At 37.1% G+C, this 21,518-nt stretch overlaps 1 protein-coding gene across 1 annotated transcript in view; it reads right to left on the bottom strand.

The window, feature by feature from the left end:
- Window positions 1–21,518, bottom strand: part of BICC1 (BicC family RNA binding protein 1) — a 109,322-nt gene that overhangs the window by 68,893 nt on the left and 18,911 nt on the right. The window contains exon 2 of the mRNA XM_055720886.1: window positions 2,896–2,942. Coding sequence (XP_055576861.1) covers window positions 2,896–2,942 — 47 coding nt within the window. The remainder of the gene's footprint in view (window positions 1–2,895; window positions 2,943–21,518) is intronic.

Genomic DNA, 21,518 nt, shown 5'->3' on the forward strand with positions numbered 1-21,518 from the left:
CTCCTTTGAAGCAGTATTTAAACTTAGAAATACTAGAAGAAAGTATGCTATAGTCTTCAGATTTTTTGAAGTGATGCTACCAAAAAACTTTTATCCACTTTTCATTTTATTTCAGGAGAGGAAGGGGCTTCCCCACTGTGACAGGGCAGAAATATTAGCTTAATTTGTCCCTTGCAGGCAAAAACTGGGGCTTATTCTGTAACTTACTGGCAATTGCAGCACATGCACTTAGTCCTGCTAAAATGGTCAGTGAAATAACGCATTTTGACATTTAAATTGTTATTATTAAACTTCAAAATTTAAAAGCTTATATAAGCAGTTCACATCCACTAAGAGTCTGCTTGATTTTGAAAATCCAAGAAAGTAATACTACTTGCTCACACATTTCAAGACCAGTAAAAGACTACTTAAGACCAAAACCTTGCATTAACTTAATTTTCTTTGAAAACATGACAGATTCATTAGGGCATACTATATATAACAACAATCCAGGCCGCGTCCCTGACTTTTAGCCCAGCTCTGCGAGTGTATGAGGGCAAACTAATAAAAAAACCCAAATGCTGTCTCCCTTTGCCCAGCCACCAAGCAAGATCCAGCAGCCACTTAAGAGTCGCCTGCAAGTTGGCAGCATTGTCTCACTCTGTCCAGTACCAGCCTCCTCTCCCCTCCCTCTCGGTCTGCATGTCTCAACACATGGAATCACCTTCTTGAACTTTTGCCTTGTTGCTGCCATCACTTCAGCGCTCATATGGAAACTGCTTCCACCTCACCCCCGCCACACCAAACAGTAACTTCAGTACACGGAGGGTAGAGCTTGTCAAAAAATGCTGTACGTGGCATTATTTACACAAGTTACACCCGTTCTTGATGTACCTCTTAAATGACGCTTTTCCCCTCCCCATTCCAGTTGCCTGCCAATAACGCCCTAAAGAAAATCTCATTTTCAAAACTACTTAAAAACTCCCACACATTTACTATAGCTTCGAATTCATATTAAATTTCTCATAGTATCTTGCCCCTTTAGTTTGCAATGTGTTTCTAATGCTACAAATCACTTTCTTCCTTGCTACACAACCTGAAACACATGAAAAGAGTCTTCACTTTACCTCCAGAAACTGTGCCTTATTCATTTCACATGGGAAAGGAAAAAGCTTAACTCTGATTAAAGGAAATTGCACAGACAGAGACGGTGAGTAAGCTGTGAGCAACTAGCCAAAGATTTTTTTTGAACAAAAGAAAACTCACGAAGAAGATAGTTTCCATCTGTTTTTATTAGCTGTAGTATTGTGTGTATGTACTTAGAAACTTAGTAACCTGAACTATAGAGTTGATGAGACAAAGAAGAATGCCAGTCAGAATGAAGCAGCTTTAACCTATGACAACATCCACACTGTGTCTATATAATATAATTAGGCAGGTATATGACAATATATTAATGTCAAAATAGCCACTACATCTATTATTAATATGGGTAAGTAGCGTACCCTCATTCACATACTTGAAGTTTAGTACATTTTGCTTTCCTATTCAATCTAAAACACTATTTTTTGTTATTACAGTAACAACTACATAATTGTAAGGTACATAATATCTACAGTAAACAGTCAAGTATCCAAATACACATGTCAAATATATAAACTGCTCAATGCCATAGGGAAATATTTTGTCCACACCTTCTAGAATTATGAGCATATTTAAACAAATGTGAGAAAACACTGTCATAAAACGAACGATGTGTAGAATAAAGTATACAGTACTATGGCTTAGCCTTGTTTCACTAAGTAGAAAACCCCTATGCATTTTGATAAAAGCCTAAGGAAGAATTATTGGCACACTCTCCTCTATGCACACTAGTATTAGACAGTTAAGCACAAACACCACATTCAAAAAGTAACTCAATTGACAGTCAAGAGCAACAATCTGAAGACTCCTATAAATACTTCCCAAAATGTAAATTTTGATGGTATACATACTCCTCCCCACCAGCCTTCATCGAAGCATTGGACAACTACATGCAGGATAAAGTATTCTTTCACATCTAAAAAAAGAGACCTTTTTTGAAGTACCACTTATAAATATGTAGAAAACATGGAAAATCCAGCAAACTACTTTTTTATTGGACAACCAGTCAAAAAGGAGTTTCAAGGTATTACAGTATACAGCATGAAAATTTACACTATCTTCTCAACAGCACAACAGACAACACAGCTTGTCATTTTTATTTGTATCCAGAGCTTCATTAACATAAGTCATAAATAATATTTTATGCACTACTATTGAGAAAAACCAGAACACCAAAAACAAAAAACCAAACCCCAAAACCATGTTCCTTTGCAAAAGTAATTTCAAAGCCATTACTGTTGACCATGTTTCTCTTTGTAGTTTAGTTGCTGCAGGACTATTTTCCAGTCCTTCCGTGCTTCTGTCTAACCACAAACTTTATTGAATCACTCTGTGGATGATGTATTTACTTCTTAAAAGGCCTTTGCATTTCTCAACCAAATAGTTATGCTTGCAATGATAGCACAAAAAGTTTGGTGTAAGTTTTTCAGTAACAGAATGTAGCATTTTTCTGTAGACCTAAAAATCTTAAGACCACCTCACGTGATCTTTTGGGGGAAGCCCCTGCCATTAAGCAAAATAAACTTTCATAATGTATACTTTGACATTTACAGTTAAAGGATAATTAAGTTGTTGTGCATGAATGACAGTAGCATACACCAAAGAACATACTTCTCATTGCATTCCATGCGCAGCTGATGGGTTAGCAGACACACTAATGACAAACACTTCCAAAACTTTGATCAATACAGTGGATCAAATTGATCTCATGAGCAGTGGGCATAATTTTTCCTCTAGTCAACTGATATTACACAATTAAAATATCTTTCTTACCTTCTGAAAAAAGTCTTCCCCACTTTTCCCTTTGCCTTCTGCAGCAGCTGTAAAAGAAAGGTGGGATATGGTTACTATGTACATAGTACAGGTTTACATACAGAAATTATTAGTGAGTACATACTACTGTGAAACCAAAATTCCAGGCAATCTTTTCTCATGCAATAAACATTTGTCAACAACTGAGTAATATCCGAAACTGCCTTTTACAAGTCATTTGTGAAGGATGGAGACCAAGCAGATGTTTGTATTTGCATACCAGAGCTATAATATACTGATGCATATTTTAGTTACAAAGTAAATATGGTCGTGTAAGTCTAATGATTTATTCATACTGCATACTTTGCTGTGTAATTCTACCCATAAGAGGATCAAAAGAAAGCTAGGAGGGCACAAGATTTAATGTATCAACAATAAAAATTAGAACCAAAACAAGAATAAGCATTATAGTAAGCCAGAATCAGATTAAGAATATGTTTTCCTCTATCCTGCAATTTTTTCTATTGAAGTGAAATACAGAGCTACCACTATTCGGTTTACTAAGACTGAGTAACTACAACAAAAATCTAAATACTTCCTAGTGCTGTTAAGTATTCCTTTCTCAATTGCTTGTTACCCCATGAAATTTTGCAACATGTACTTTCCACCAGCCGATGTTCATGAGCTACTACGTTCAGAGCAGCTGAAAAACAAAGGGCACCCCTAGATAGTCCCACCAGAAATGAGGCCATTGTACAAACGAGAGGCACGAGCACATTTCAACACTTCACAACGACATTCAAGAAAGATGACTTGAAGCTTAATTGTGGCACTGATCATGGCTACTAGTAGGGCTTGGCAACTGTGGGCAAAGAAGCACTTGTCAAGCAGGGAAAAACTAAGAGTACTTCACCCCCTGAGCCTAGGAAATCACAGGCTGAAAGGTGAACATCTTGACTTGGTGAGGAGAAATGCTATCAGAGAGCATTCTTCACACCAATCCTCTTCGGTGAAGAAAAGGCAGCGGAGAACACCACCCTCTTCCTCACCGCCATCACACACCTCTTGCAGAGTCAACCGACCCAGCGCACAGGGCTGAGCACGGCGGGGGTCCCAGGACTCAGCTTCAGGGAGCATAGGCAGGGAAAACCGGTATCACCTGAAGTACATGTGCCAGCACACCAAAATGCTCCTTGTACTCTAGGGCTGTACTGGTCAAACTGGGACATTTCTATTTACATAAAAAGGAAACCCTAACAAAAGGAAGAGTGAATAATAACCAAATACATGCAGGCTGTAAACAGACTATAGAGCCTTCACAACACTTTTCCAAAACAGTGCCAACAACATCACAGTGGCAGAACAAAACATCTTTGTAGAAGACAGCCTGGAAACCTACGAGAAGCAATAATGTAATTCAGTGATGTCAAGAGCAAGACCTGGATCAGGGCCTGGATTATCTCCCACATGCATTTAAAACCTTAACTGTAAATTTAGTTTATGTAAATTATTGCATTTAAAGGGATAGAACTGTTTGCATATAGCTTACGTTGCCGCTTAGCTGGGTCGCAACCCGAGACCTAGCAACCTATTCAACACACAATAGCTCAAGATCATTATGCAGACAGTTTCTTTTTGCCTGGAGAATGGGATGCCTCCAAATAGAACTCCAAGTGCAGAAAAGTTCCCTGAACGGTACTGGATTACTGAAGAAACTCATTGTCATCAAGTTTTTTCTTTATTTCTCACATACAAAACAAACCTCCAGCTCATGCCATCACCTTGGCTTCAAAACTGTTTCAGGTACTTAGTTCTTCCCACTCTTCTAATTGCACAAGCAATTCCAAACCCTTCAGTTAACATTAAACTCGTCTAGCGCAGCCTAGGAACAAATGCAACTGACCAGATACGGGCTAGAAGCATAACATTACTTTTTCTACCCGAGAGGATGCAATGCCACTACATTTGAAATAAGCTGCTCAATATATCAATAGCAACACTTAAATACCATGGAGAAAGTGTACAGTAGGAAGTTTCATCTAATACACTTCACAACTTCGTGTTATTTAACTCAAGTATAGTCAGAGCAGAGACAGCGAAAGAGGCCTGTCAAGCAGTCATCTTGCTGCAGAGCAATTACAGACTCCACAGTTCCACAAGTCTGGGAAGAAAACAAAAGCCCTCCTTGCCCTCCAAAGCCGCAAGCACCTGTAAGAGAAAACTTCTGCATGTTTCACCAGAACAAGGTCTTCTGGAAGCAGAGAAAACAATTAGGGAGGGTTTCAGTTTTTCAGATTTACAAGCTACAGATACTAGCAGAAAAACACAACTCTTTTGACAGTGGACACTCGATACGTGCATGTTGTTTGACAAGTTTTCCATTAACTCAGGAATAGCTGTGAAACTTTTGGGAAATGAGGAGTCCCACCACACTATTTCTACAGGAGATAATTGGAAATGAGAACATGACTGACGTGAGGCTGAAGTTGCAGTTTTGAGAATAGGCAGATCTTGTTCCAGCTGCAAATACACGATTTCTGAACTGAATAAAAACAAGAGACGACTTACATAATAGCAGCGATGCTCTGCAAGACATTTAAACACAATGCTGACAAAGCAAATTCTATGCTTTTTATTGTAGGTTTATTTTTAATCTGAATCATTCTGGTGACCTGATTTACAGCTTGGCCCCACCAACAACTGTACGGCACAACAGATGGACTCCAACAAGCACAGACTAAGTAAGGAACAAGAGCATCCTAAACCAGGTTCACAGAAAAAACAAACCCATACAAAACAGTATAGAAAATAGTGAAGTTGGAGCAAATGGCACTTTAGAAACATCTTTTGTTAATAATCAGTGGTTTTAGTTGCTAAAACCATACTATTAAGATATAGTCTTTAATTATAGATTTTTAGCACATAAAATATGTTTTGTGATAACTTATTTGTAAGCTCTCATGATACCTATAAAAAGCAAGACGACTGTGTGGTGTTTTTTAAGACACTGACATTTAAGGTCTCTGTACCTAAAGCAGTTCTTCATGTCATTAAAAACATTGCAATGTATTAGTAATTTGTCACTTCATGTCCATGATGCAGCACTATTTAATCCATTAAGAGGTATGCCCGATTATTTTCATATAAAATAGTTTTTGTATATTAAGGGGATCTAGTCATTACCATCTCAATTATGCGCTGAATAATAAAAAAAAAAAAATCCTCAGAACTGCAGTTGATCTACTGAGTTACACTTAGGATATATCTTTCACCAGAAAGGAAAAAAATGCCTAGCAATCTGAAGATGAACTATGTGAAGCAGTATATTATGTTTCCTTTTAAGTTTGCTCTTCTCCAGCTATTTCCTTCTTTTGCCCTCCCTCCTCTTGATATAACCATTTGTACCAATTCTATTGGTTTACTCTTATTTTACTTGCTTCTTAAAATTTGATTTCTTTTTTAAGGAGAAATTACAGTTAGGAAAAATTAAATCTTACCAGTAGTTTATGAATTTTGGAATGCTACCCACAATTACACACATTTTAATCTATGTTTACCTCTAAGTACCTATATTTAAGGAAGTTTCCAACATGCATGCGAAACATTTACTACTTAATCACCAAAGCAGGCAAAGGCATTCTAGCACTTCTGAAAACAGTAACAGCAGCCACATACAAGGCAAAATTTATCCATTTCTTTCATAATTTAACAGCTAAACAGATTTTGTTCAAACAAGACAAAACCAGCATCTTTTGCAGGGAAATGAGCAAAAGAACCATTCCAGAGTTATGAAATTTATGCATAAGTCACTAGAAGTGGAAGCCATCTACAGTGTTCACTACAATGAGCTGCAATTTAGTTAAGTCATTGAGGTTTACCTCAAATCAGATAAACAGAGGTAAGAGCAAGAGTTAATCTGTGTTGAGGAAAAAGTCTGATAGGTCATTGAATCCTAAGCTCAACTTCTTTTTAAACAAATCTTGAGAGTATTAACCCCAACTCCCAAAATAACACTCATCTTTGAAATACATTGATAAGCTCCCCAAATTTACATCTGACTGACGTACCCTGGCATATTATTTCAGTAAATTAACTAATATTAATTAACGTTTTAATATGAACCAAAGCTTTCTTCAAAAAGCAGTAAGTTTTCAAGTTCTCAAACACTCAAGAGAACAAGTCTTTTGTGGGAGGCTGAGGGGGCCAGCAGTGCCATACTTGTGCTGCATGGAGGGCACAATCTAGTCCATCTCATCATTACATTTGAAATAAGCTTTCAGATTTTAATAGACAGTTTTGAATTTTCTGACTTCTTAAATGAAATGAATGATTTTAAAATAACATACCATTAACAAACAACATTAAGAAGTGACGCTAACACTTAACACTTCAGATACCATCACAGTCCTGGTCTAGGAAATATGTCGACAAGTGCACTTCAGTTATTTAATGGCTTGCTAAATTCCACTTCAAACAATGATTAAAAAACACTTTTAGAGAGCTTTCTTCCTACAGATACAGGTCACTAGAGCCCCAATATCTTCAGCTGCTGTGAGAATGTTTTGAAAAAACAAGTCCAAGTTGTGGAAGACAAGACAGACTTGTGTTTTACAAGAACACTTTTGGCCACAAACAGAAAAAGCCTTTGCTGCTCACTTCCATCTTGTGCTGCTCTCCTTTGTTTGACAGCACAGCTTTCTGTGCATCTGTGGCAGAGACCAGCCCTAGCTTTAGACTTAATAGACAAAGTAGTATTTACTGGAATAGCCCCCCGGACTTGCTTAGCTGGCAAGGGCAGAGGGAAGGAGATTTTCGGGGCTTACTTAGCTGGTAGCTCTGACATACACCAGCTAAAGGCGTTTAGGCAAGTACAGCTTCAGGAAGCAGTGGCAGCCAAAATTATCTTTTTGTAAGTCTTCTCCAGAACTACTGGCTCCCACCAGCAGAAGTAGGCACTACAAATAGGAGTAGAAGAGTAGTTAACTTTCTAGCAGCATTTTACAGCAAAAGTGCTACCAAGACAATGAAAGCACTCCTTGAATTAAACTACATGTGCGCCAATAACAACTGCTTAAGTTGCTTTTTTTTAAAAGGCATCAGTGCTCTGACAAGATCTCCAGATCAGCTCTAGAAAGCCATGCCTGGTTACTTGTATTAGGTGACCGTTCCACCCTCCTGCCAATGGTCTCTGTCCCCGAAGCAAATTTGGGAGAAACCACAAACCAAATTGTAATTAATACAGTGTACCAACTTCTGACTGACAAATTGATTAGTTTCTGCCAACCTCTGCTACTCGGGAAATGCTGTTTTTTTCTTAGAAAGAGAATTTATTTTATGGTATTGAATAATCACTTAACTGACCTTCATAAAAACTAGGATTATTTTTACACAGAATGGTAACATTGGTTTCAAAAATACAGATGAAAGGCTACGTAAATGTGTGTAATAAGCATTTTATATTTTAAGCTCTATTCTGTTTATTATAATTTCTTCCATACTGTGAAATATTTTATATTAGGTTTTTGCTTTTCAAGATATATTGGATTGCCAAGGTTCCATCCAATACAAATATTAAACAGTTGAAACAGGTGTTAACTATTATGGTACCCATGAAGTACACTACTTGTCTACTTAATCAGCAAATCATAAAAAAGCCCAATTGTAATTTCTCCTAAGTTCACATGGAAAAATCAATTTGAACTTTTACTTCAAATGTTATTTTAATTATGGAAAAAAATAGTTACAATACAGGCCGTATTTTACAGGAACTGAACCCGAGATACACTGATTATGCCAAGTTTTGTTAAAAATTAATTATTCTAAGCATGTGTTGATCTCACATCAGCTTCATATCTCATTTTCTAAACTCTTGAAATTGTTATCGAAAATACAATGTAATATCTGTTTGTGAATTTGCCTTTATGCTGATCGGTATCAAAACTTCTTCCTCCATCCGCATTGAAAGACTACATTTATAAGAAAACTTAAAACCATGTTCTGCTCCTCAGGTTTCAGCTATGGTGAAACAAAATCATGCCTTGCATCAACACACTAACAGGAGAGATAACTATATATACTTTAATTTCAGTCAGACAGAACAACTTAACAGGAAAAAATCATTCCCTGAGGGTGGTGAGGCACTAGAAGTGCCCAAAGAAGCTGGGGGTGCCCCATCCCTGGCAGTGCTCAAGGCCAGGCTGGATGGGGCTTTGAGCAACCTGGTCATGTGGAAGGTGTCCCGGCCCATGGCAGGGGGCTTAGAATGAGATGATCTTTCAGGTTCCTTCCAACCCAAACTATTCTATGATTTTAGGAAACTATAGAATAATATACCTGAAGGTAAGTAATCAATAATCCTTTACCTTTCCTATCCACTGAATGAGGAAATTCATAACACTTCAGTTCAGATTGTCCTCATGTTAACTAGATTTGATTTTTTCCTGAAACTGCCTTAGAAGCATGCTAGCTACGTAGCCAAGTTTGGGTTTTATTTACTGTTATTTTGTAAATGAAATGGACAGTTACTCGCATTGAAAGTCTGAGCTCTTTCTCAGAGGTTACCAAGCTGGTTATCATACAAGCAAAAAAATCCAACTAAGAGCTTGTTTCATTGAACCAGAAACCACCTGACAAAACGATTGTTTTCCTGTGCACAAAGTCAGACACTAAACCATGCATACTCTGAAAGCTTGCTTATATCAAGCCAAGAGAAAGAATTCCACCCCAATGGCCACAGAGTTAAGCCAAATTGCTGAAAATATGCCTTTAGGAACTAAAAGATAGAGCACACATTGTTAAAGAAAAAAAACACGGACCTTAAATTGAATTTGTTGAAATCCAAACAAAACAATTTTCCATTTTTCTTGTAACTACAAAGCTAGTCTCACTTCCAGTTTTCAGCTTAGAAACCAAGAAACGAGATAGAGATATAACTCAGCTAAAATGAAAGGGTCTGACAAGGAAAGTAACGAGGTCTAAACACACAAGAAATCTGCATAACAGTCTTGACTACTATTTTTCAGTTGGCTTTTCAAAAAGATTACATATTCAGCTCACTTAATGCAATTTGTTGTAATGAAGTAACCTGTAACACATATCAATCTCGGTATTTTAGAATCTTAAGTAGCTTCATAAATACAACCAAGTTTTCCAAAGTCAGTGAAATACAGTCAGGCATTTACATTTTGTTAAATTCATATATAAAGTGACCTTTAGGTTTTGAGGATGCTTACCATGGACAGGTCAGAGTAAATCCACAAAGTCAGCTGGAGGTATCAGTAGGAGGAGGTGTGCGAAGGGAGACCCAAATTACTTGAGAAGTTACTGGCACACTCAACAGCTAAGAAAGCTAGCAAAAACATACCTGTCCGTATACCATGCTGACAAATTTGTCAGATCTGGAATACTACAGAAATTACCCAGTGTCTACATACTCTGTGACAAAAGGATACTTGGACTGAAGTTGAAAATAAGTGTTACCTTTTATTAAAAGGTTGGAGGAAAAATTAGAAACAATGCAGACAAAAAGATATCCATGATGCAAACTTGAAATTCTATGGGAGCATTCTTCCTCTGGTAGAACAGCCAAAGAAGAATCAGAAGAATTTCAGCACGCTCGGTAAATGACGATAAATACACTGTTAAATATCTGGACATTTTTGGGTGGGTTCCACTGTATCTCCTTCTGTTAGAAGGAACCTGATATGCAATAACTACGCTATCCATAAAGAGGCCAGATGTGCTATAACTTCTGACAGACATAACTAATTCTGGGAAAAAAAGCCGACTGAGTATAGAATACTTTTACCCTGCTGTTAAAATACCGTGTCTATAAGCCCCCCAGAAGCTCACTGTCTATGGCTTCTTTTCAGACTACTTGCTAGCTAGATGAGATGTCTTGGATCAAGGCCCATGTCATCTGAATGCATGTGTAAACACAGATGGGTAAGACTGTATTCTTCATTCTCCCCCTAAGCCCACATTTACTCTCAAGACACAGAATCATAAAGGTTATATAGCCATATTCACGTATTAGAATATTTGCTTTCAATAACCCTTTTTTCCCCTGGCATACTGTATTAAAATTAGTATTGTTGGGAAATAACTAAAACCATCCTACAAACCAAATTCATAAAGTTTTATTCATTTCAAATGATGGATGGATAAAGAGGACAACAGAGAAAAAAGGAAAGTTTAAAATAAACTATGCTTACTTCCACTATCTCTGCATACATCGCTAAGAAAGAATGCAAGAATTAAAATCCATTATGCCTTAAAGACCAAGAAAACATTTATTTTTGAACAAATATTCCTACAGATTTGCTTCTAGTTTCTGTAAGTACTCCATGGATTTGGTAACTAAGAGCATCGGGAAAAAAGGAAGAAAAAAAAGAAGTAAAAAGAACCGAGTAACACTGAAAGCTACTTGCTTTTTCAGTTCCCTCCCCCCCAATATTTTTAAAAGTCTATCTAGAACCAATAATTTAATATATAACAACTGTAAATTTTAGATATATAACAACAGATTTTTCCAATTTTACGAAACAAATTTATCTCTAGGGAAAATGCTGTCTGCCAAGTCCCTGTATAGAGAAGCCTGTTTATTTATTTATTTTTATAGCCAAGTCACAGCTTGAAGGCAGGCTGTGAAGCTGGGGTTGCTTTGGGAGCCCCGTTTTCCTTGTTAGAAATCTCTCCTTTGAAAGGCACACATGGGTCTAGCTCATCCACACCACCACAGAATACTTCCTTATGTAACGTGGAGCACAGTCGAGTGCATGGCACAAGATACAGGATTTTAATGAAGACAATAAAGTGAATGCTTTGCTTCCAGCCAGCTACTCTCAAAAACAAAGCCAGGAAAACTGACTAGCTGTCAGCACTGTATTACCTGATTAAAACAACTCTATTAGCTGCCTCTGATTGACACTTGTTCAATATTAAAGCCCCAAACATCTTGTGATCTCTGTTACTTTCCCTCTCTTTCCTTGCTTCAGGAAACCCCAGTAACAAAAATTTCCCCTTTCCAGCTTGATTAGGAGTGCTATGGTAGAACTGCAGTCATAAGTCAAGAAGAGGTCAAAAAGCAAAAACGATTACTGGCAGTCTCTCCCAACCCTGCAAAAGTTGATTCTTCCACTCTATTTTAGTATACTGGGTAAAACATTCCTGGAAGTCTCGTATGTCATCCCTTCTGATCCATTCAAGGACTTCTGCTATTGCATACAGTCGATAGACCAGCTGATGTTTCTAGCTGAAGTTATCAACTTCCTCTTGCTTCATCCAAACTTTTACCAACTTGAGTTTCACGCTAGCATTTCTAGAGCCTGTTCAGACATTTCTGTTTCTTACTGCCACAATCTAGGCTGAAACCAAAGCCTCTTCTTCCTTAGAATACCCAGCTGCCCAACCATAACTGGATAAACCAAAGAACAAAGCGTGTCTTTGGAAGTCACTATATTTCCTGCATTTTTCTTCAAAAAACCCTTCTGAATTCTTGATTTCAATGACTGACAGATTAAAATCAATTCCCCTGCTTCTGGGAGCAGCAGAGGGCTTGTTGGAAATTCCCTAGCTAGTAAAAATTCAACTGAAGTAAAAAAAAAAAAACACAGAACCACACCAAACCCAAAACTTCACTTAGACTTTTCCTTAAAGCATAAGAAGCCTCAAGGAAATGCAAAGATTCAATTAAAAGTTTGTAAGCACTTTAATTGTATTGTAAAAGGTTAAAATTATAGGAGAATATCCATGCAGAAGATGCAGCTAGCTGCCAGGCTGTAATGAAGAGATGAGAATTCAATTCAAAGGAAGAAAGAAATCAAGACGGGGCATCCCAAACAGAGGGCTGCTGGTCATAGAAAATACTGGATATTCTTCTGAAACAAGAACAGTTGCTACATTACTGTAAGCTTTGGCAAGTTAAATTTCAACTTATAATTTTAATTATTTCTTATCACTAGGAGTTAAACACCACCATTAAAGTTTCAGATATAGTATACAAAATCAGAGAATATACTTATTATGAGCAAAATGAGGTTTCCTTTGCTTTGTGAAAACGTTTCTTTTCAAGAACAGAGGCTTAATTTTTGATAATTTTTCACCAAGAGATTCCCGTATTACTATAATCTGAATTTTTAATAAGCATCATTTTTCTTCCATTTTGATCAATGGATGAAGACAGCTTTCCAGCATCTAAATATTGTAGTAGCTGAAGTTTATTGATATGCTGAACCTACTTCTACTTTCTCTTAAGGACACAAAGAATTTGTACCTGTGCTACTGATAATCAGTTTTTAAAAAGCAAAACTATGAAACACTGTCAATTAGCGTGAGACAGCTTTATTAAGATGCACAACTACTATCATGAGTGAAGCCTGATTAAAATATTATAGTTAGTGGATTCATGCACTGTGCCCCGCGCCAGTATTTCTCCCCAGTTTTGAGAAAAGCATTTGTTGAGAATATTTTGGATACTGTACTAAAAAGGGAATAGAATTAATCATTCTAATGCTCATAAAATCTTTTTGCTACCTAAATCTATAAAAGTAAATATTCTGTTACCTCAGTCTTCCTACACTCCTTGGCCAAGCAGCCCTCCAAGATGCAAAGTGGAGTCACATCCAAGAAGTGTCACCTCTGCTGAGAGGTGGAGAGGAAAAATGAGGTGGTTTAGCTTTTCTTATTTTATTCAACGAGTTCTTTAATTGTGTCCCTGCCTTCAGACAGGCCTTTCTGCATTTCAGTTTTTCAGAAAATTTGGGAACCTGTGATCAGAATGACAGGCTGGCCAGGAACAATTGTCACATTGTATTAATTTGTTCCAAATCCTTTGTAGCAACAGAACTGACAGAAACAGTCAGGGGCCAGCCATGAAGTCAGCAAAAAAACTCCCCCACGTTAAACAGCCTAGATAGTATCAATTCCCTTGGCCCATGATCCAAAGAGAGGCAGTAGTTTTGGAGCAGACAGCTGGAGAAGGGCTGTTCTGGTAGCTGTAGGAAAATCTCACCAATATCCCATATGACCCGCTGCTGTTATAAAATACTTCTCATCACAGCACTGAAAAGCTTCTTATGCCAGCACCTGACTTTTCCATTACTGTACGCTTACTCCCCGACACAAGGGAGGAGATCAAACCAATACGGTAGGGTTAAGCCATTCCAGCCCTGCTTTCATCTTGCCCACCTCAGCTGAATCCCTTTTTGTTATTAGCACATAAGCTGACATGTACTGAACTCACACTGAACTTTGGGACTGTTGTTCACCTAGAAGAAAAGATGGAAGACAAGGACCCATCTTTTAGTCTCTAGCAGTTTTCCTCTTCCACGCAGCCGAGCCACCATAAACACTCCAGAAGGGACAGGACAGCTGACTGAGCTACCTCCATGCTGTCACACATCTGGAAATGAGTCAAAACATTCATGTAACAGTAAGAGAAGAGATGTAAAGCTTGACATTTTTCTGAAAAGCTTGGCAACAGGGCTGCCTTCTTGAGTCACTGGATGCCGTGAAGGCTCAAAAAAAGCCCTTGAATGCCTCAGGAGGCAGAACCTCTGTTGCTGCCAGTGCCCAACACATCCACCTCTGCCCTCAAGCCAGAGTATCCATTTAACAGAACTTGCTGTTTACAGGAGGAAAGGAAAGGATAATATCAGAAGTGCCTCAGGGGCTGACAGAGGACAACTGCCAAATACGAAAGCTCTGCTCTCAGCAGATTGATGGCTGGGGATATTCTTTCTATTTGTTTAGCGTTCAACTTTCTCTCAATCCACAAGCACTTTTCTTGTCAGGTACATGTACAGATACAGTATGATTCATTACATGGGAGGGAAGAATGTAGCAAGCCTGTAAAAAAATTAGAAACAAAACCCCTACAGATTTGGATAAAAACATACACAAAATTTTTCTGATGGCCCTGCTTGTTATGAGTCATTCACAGATGTGGAGTTACAGGAGAGAAGCCAAGATTAAGTCAAAGACAAAGCTTTATACAGGAAACCAGTTTAAGTCTGTTGCAATGTAGGTTACATACTGAGCTACAAGGGGAAAAAAACGCCTTTTCAAACAGCAACAAGACACTGCGTGTATCTGGAACCATCATGTTGTATGAGATTCTGCAAATATGTATGGACTGGGACAAAACCCATTATTTGGAATTAAGGGGGTTTCTTCCTTTTCCAAAAACTAACCAACTCACACTCTCCAGCTTCCCAAATGCAATAGGTATATTTGGAGAACACCACACACACAAGGTTCCCCTTTTTCTGTCAAAAAAACACTTTAATTTCTGACTAACTGAATAAAAAAAAAATAAAAAAACCAAACACCAACAGCCTCACAGTTTTTAAAGGACACATATTATGAATTCTTTTCTAGGCATCTGAGCCCCTGATTCTGCACATCTACACAGCTGGTAACACCTCACAGGAAAAAGACCACACTCACAAATCCACACATCTCATCTGGTTGGCATAGTTTTTCCCCCTTAATCTGCGTATCTGCCTTTTCCTATTTTGTATTAATCAGTCTGAAAACAGATGGATCACCTCAGAGGTAAGTTCTTTCCCAGATACCATTCACAGATGCTTTCATTCTTTTTACTCCACATCTCTGGTCTCCATACAAAGTACTTAGTAGTCAGGTCAAGCACTCAGTACCTATTGTATAACATGTAATTGGTATCATGAAAATAAGTTCTATTAATTATCAAATATATATACATACCACAAGCCTACCAAATTCCATTTTATGCAAAAGCATAAAATGCCTTCATCGATATTTCAAGTATTAATCAAATCCTTTTCAGCCTTATTTTTAGTATATTCTAATATACACATTCTAAGGCATGTGACTATAGAGGAATTCCAGAAGAGGGCTGTTAAATTTAGAACAGCTGATTTCCAGTTCAGGGTAAGATTGTGAGTGACTCTTCTAGATTCAATTTATAATGCGTTACACTACCAACACTGCTAGCGAAGCAGTGACCACTTGATACCAGCTGTTGCTTTGAGTATTTAGTAAATCATATCCTTTTTTTAATCTTACACTCCTCCTGAATCAAAACCCAAGAGTCTTAAGTTTACATGCAAAAAAATGCAAACCCACTTAGATACTTCATAAGCATAACTGGGCTATAAACTAGCATGAAGTAGCAAAGGACAAGAAGTTTAAAAAGCCAAGAAAAGCGTAAGATATGAGATTTAAATAAGTACATGCATAAGCACTGGGGCAATACATTGAAGTATTTAGTTAATTAAAAAGTAGTAAAGACAGTGGGTTGAATAAAAGAAAATTACCCATCATATACCAAGTTTAGGGCTATCTATCACCACAAAATGTGCGCTTATTTGACATGTATTTTCCCATACATTAGCTAGACAAAGAATCCCAATTATGTATCAGCACAAAAAACCAGCAATATAAGTTACTTTGCCAAACTCAAGTTTACTCACAACACCAAGATCTTTCTGCTTTCATGAAACAAAGGAAATGAAGTAATTGTTTAGGTATGAAGATCAAAGCACAACAGAAGTCTAGACCCTTCTGGTAAAGGTGAAAAAGTTGTATTTTCACAGCTGTTTTTATGTCCACATTTTCAACATATTTTTTTCATCTTATGAACAGTTCCCATATTAACTCACACAACTGCTATATACAGCTGCCAAAGCATTAAATGACTCTGTTTATGCATATACATATAAATAAAAAGATTCAAACATACAGAGTTAATAAAAAATGGCATGTTGTATAGTTAATATTTCTAGATACAGTTTACAGCAAGACAAAAACCTGCACTGGTTTACATTTCAGTGGTAAAATTTAGCTGGGAGCCTAGCATCCATACCAGCTCAAATCATGTTATTTTCTATGTGGACTGCATTAGCTGTTAAGCATAACTGATTAGCTTTTACTTTAATGTTGTGGAGTGTTTAGCTAGCTTAGGACAAGCAAAAGCATTCCAGTTTTAGAGAGTCAGATAAAAATAATTAAAACAATTACATTAGTTTTATCTCCTACGTTAAGTTCCTTGATTTGGGAAAGCCCACCTGCTTCTTCACTGTGGCAATGCTACAAATACAAACAGTACTGGACTCAGACATAGCAAATACATATATATCCAGAAAAAAAAATTGCTCTAGATTGGCGCCAGGAGAAAGCCTTCTTCTGGACAAAAAGACGGAGCTCCGCAGGAAATTCTGCACTCACACTGGTAGAGTATCTTTTTATTTACCAACACGATTTTCAAAGTAAATCTGTAAAATGTTTGCAGAGTGGTATCAAATCCTTGCGAACTTAAGGTAAATAATAATTACATTCTCTCACCAACTTTCTAGGTAATTTTTCATTAATAACTACGGAAAAAACTACAACATATTTTCTCTGCAGTGAATGAAGAGCTAAAGGACAGAGGGATAAGAAGTCTTTCTAATTGGGGAAAAAACTAACCAGTTGCATACTGCGTTGGGTTTATTAAATGCTATTTCAGAAAACTTGCCAAACTAGCTCTAAGGAAAGCATATAAAAGCAGAATTTCAAGTTACACAAGCAAGCAGCAAGGTAACATATTCATTACCATTTCCTTGAGAACTGCTCAGTTTAATGCTTTACAGTCCTAGATGCTACAATTCCACAAGCTTCTCCAAACTGCCTTGAACCAAGTACCTCCCAAGAAAGCATGATAGTTCAAGTATGAGGAAGCTGAGCTCACAGTGCGTATTACATAGTCAAAAGGAAAGAGACCATAAGTTAGTTACCCAGATGGTTTAAAAAAAAAAACAACCCACCAACCCAAAATCAAAATCTTACTTGGTAGAAAATACAATGATATATATTCAAATAGCTCAATGCTTGTTATGGAGTCTTGCCTGTCAAAAACCCCAAAGCTCTTTTTAAATTAAGTACAGTCATGCTGGAAGTGCATCACACCAAGACTACATGTGGATGGTGGAAAACTGATGAGAAGTTTTAACTCCCCCATTCACCTTAAAGCACTGATCTAGGCTGTAAGCCATCTTCACATGGGGACTCCTCCCAGATTTAGGCTGATCTCAAGATGACAAAAAATTATTCACGGATGCAGATTTTAGAGTACCTGAACACACAGGAATATATGAACAGGCTACGGGAACAAAGATTTATCACCGACTTTATCACTCAAACATCAAACCCTATATGTATATTTGGGCTACGCTTTCATTTATTCTGGCTATATAGGAGATGTATGGAAATACAAAGCTTCCCCCACCTCCCTCTTAACAGATGGGTCTTTAGAAAGCCAGATCTATTAACTGTAAGATTCGTTGTGATTTCCACCTCCTAGAGGCAAGGTCCTGCCATAGGGTAGCTGAAATGCTCCAGAGAGACTGCAAAGTCCGGCAACACCTTTGAACTGCTACACTTGCAAGATGTGAAAAAGCTTCATTTGCACTTTACAATATTCAGGAAGTAATCCTGCTGAGGAATGAAACCTCTAATAGGTTTGAGCAGTCAAAAGCAAAATTGCGTAACTGCTATGGCTATCAGACTAATTCTAAATAAACATCTCTTAAATGTATGCATAACAAGATGTGAAAGCCAGCCTTTGTGGATTGGTGAACCTTTTACTCAAACTATATTAAACTGAGGAATTTAAGAAACAGTCAGGAAGTAGAGAGTTGTTTTGAATTTACATTGCCTACACAAACAGGCCCAAAATACATTACTCGAATCCTAAGATTCCTGTCTTTTTACAGGCAAGCAAATTATTGCCTACAGTGTATGATCTCAAAGACTAGTATCTAGCTCGCTGCTAGCTAATTTGTATTTTTATGGACACAAAGCTATTTCTAAAACTGTTGTTTACAAGAAATATGTAAGCCAGAGAAATTCTACAAAACTCGATTTACACAACCTTGTGATACAGCACAGGAAATACTTAAGCTAAATTAATGACCGCAAGTAAACAAGAAAGCATTGTTTTGTGGTTAGACGACTGTAATTCTAAGTTACACAACTCATTTATCTAGTAACCTTGAGTATTTCTGAAAGTTCCTCTTTTCCACTGTTAAGACTCAAAAAGTCCTGCTTAAAAGAGCTGATACAATACCAAATCCCTTTAAGTTCATGCAAAACAAACTGGAAGGAAACTTGTAAACTTAAAGGATACAAAGTGTCAAGTGTGGGGAAGTGAAAAATTAAAACAAAGAATGTGCGATTTCTGCCAAAATCTAGAAAAACAAATGATAACAAATAAGGAACTAATATTTGGCCTACTTCTGCCTCCAGTTCCTGTGTGGGAGCTTTAGCTCAAGAAATACTATATTTCTGCAAACAAAAACAGTATTAAGTAGCAAGATGTTAGTGCAGCTGATTTAATGTAATGCTGTTTCAGAAATATTTTCTTTACCATTTCTGTAAGTATTATTCAACTCGGAACCTTTCACTGAAAGTTTATGTGAATACTTTTTTTTCTTCTGTGTTACATTAACTAGTAACTCCTTTTCCAGTGTTTACACAGTAAAGTAACTTGTACACAGGAAAAATAAGTTAATCAAAACCTATTCTGTAGCAGAAAATTTTAATACATCATAATGAACATTCGTAACTGACCTTGAACATGACTTAGTGTTTCAAATTACCATTTTTAAGTGTCTGCTGATCAGTGCAAGGCACATCTCACAATGAACGATGAAATGATGGTAAACATGGTAGCAAGCATTTAGCATATCCACACATGACATTTACCAGCATAAACAATGCCCTTAATGTCTCCATTTACATTTGCTTTTGTATTCATATTAACTACTAAAGCAAAAAGCTTAGAGTCTCAAGTACCATGGTAAGTGCCTCAGGCAGCATACCACCCTACTCCTCAAAAAAAATATGCAATGACATCCTGCAATACAGTGCATAATAACTGATAAACCTTATAGCTCTTTCAAATCAGAGATTTTAAGTATTGGGGTGACAAATACAAGAATCATAATTCTTTATCACTAAATGCAGAATGACATTATCACCTGTCAGTATAAAGCAATGTAAACATTGTGTAACATCTCTCTCAACATGTACTTGCAAAACATCCCTGTTTTTATAAATACTGATCATGTGTTTCATGCCTGCATAATGCTTTTGCCAAAACACTCACTTTGTAAGTGAAGTGAAAGTCTCACTCATTTGGAAGGAATGCCAGCTAACCAATGAGAAAAATAAAGTCTAATTTGAAACCTTGTTATTTGTCCTGTTACCTACCAACGTGCGTTTGTTGGAGTAGCCATAATTAACTGAAATATATTAACACACATATCCAGATCTAACTGTGGAAGCTCAGCTGACAAAGTACAAAAGCCTTACTTTCTGAAGATATGTTTTATAACCAAGGAGCATAATGTCACTCTGAGGACTTGACAGTGAATAAAACCAAAACCAAGGCCAGTTGTTGGACAAAAAATCCTAGCAAAGTATTATCCAATAATATGTAAAGATTAGATTGCTATGGCAGCAGACAACAGTAGACTTAAATACAGAAAAATATGCCTTTATTTTACAGGTAGATAAGCATTAACAGGCCAAAACACAACTAGCCTAAAACATCAACTTAAATATCAAATAAGCCTGGCAAAAGGAAACACATTAGCCAAATGTCTTTCAAACAAACAGCCATCATCAGGGAACACTAAAAGGGACTGGTTTTGAGAGTAATTTTAGCCAGGAATGACAGAGATACGTAACATGAGAAAAAGGACTCCTTTATTCATAGAGCCATGTTCCCTCCTGAGAAGTACCTGTGTTTGATTTATACAGTGTAAAACACAAGTGAGCATAACATATGAATTATTTTCAATTAATCAAATAAATTTTGAATTCTCAATCGTATCTGTATTTGATATGTGGGAAAACAGGAACACTGTGTGAATGCATAGTTTCCAATTCAACAACAGTTTTGTTCTAAACAGCTAGGGTCTTTGAACTGCAAACCTTCCTGAAGAAATGCAGTCCACTTGACAGCAAAGTAAAGTAGCTCAAAGTCCACATTCCCTGACATAAACGTGTACTGGGGTCACGTTTCTGTGAAGGAGACAAGTTACGCATCGATAAAAACCCAAAAGTCTATACGCTTGTTTGCAATAGCCATCAGTAGTATCTTCAGCCAAAAAAGGAATGATAGTAGCACTTGAGGTTTGGTTTATCTTTAATTCTGTTGAACAGAGTACTCAGTTTTGCTGGGAAGTAAAAATACAATGGCATCTTTGCTCTTTGACAACCAGGGGTTCTCAGTTTTGTTATTTTGGTGAACAATGATGACTACCACCACCACCACCCAGAGTACAGATTGGTCAATACTCCTTATGTGCTCATATTTGGCTTACTGTCTCCTCTAAACACTAGCTACCTGATTTTACAAAAAAAATTTAAAAAAAAGCAACAATGCCTTGCTCTAGTTCCTAATCAGATCCAATTAATAAATACTGAGAAAATTTGCTTTAGGTTTTCATTCTTGACCAAAGCCTGTATTAAGAGAGTATTAAAAGAAAGTTACAATCAATGAATAGCAGGAACATAAAAACCCCATTAAAAAGTATAAAGTTTACTTAAAAGGTAGACACACTGCAACAGTCTCTCTTTCTAATGACTATTTCAAGCCACATGATTTTTCAACACTA

Source organism: Falco cherrug, chromosome 9 (genome assembly GCF_023634085.1).
Source record: "Falco cherrug isolate bFalChe1 chromosome 9, bFalChe1.pri, whole genome shotgun sequence".
NCBI lineage: Eukaryota > Metazoa > Chordata > Aves > Falconiformes > Falconidae > Falco > Falco cherrug.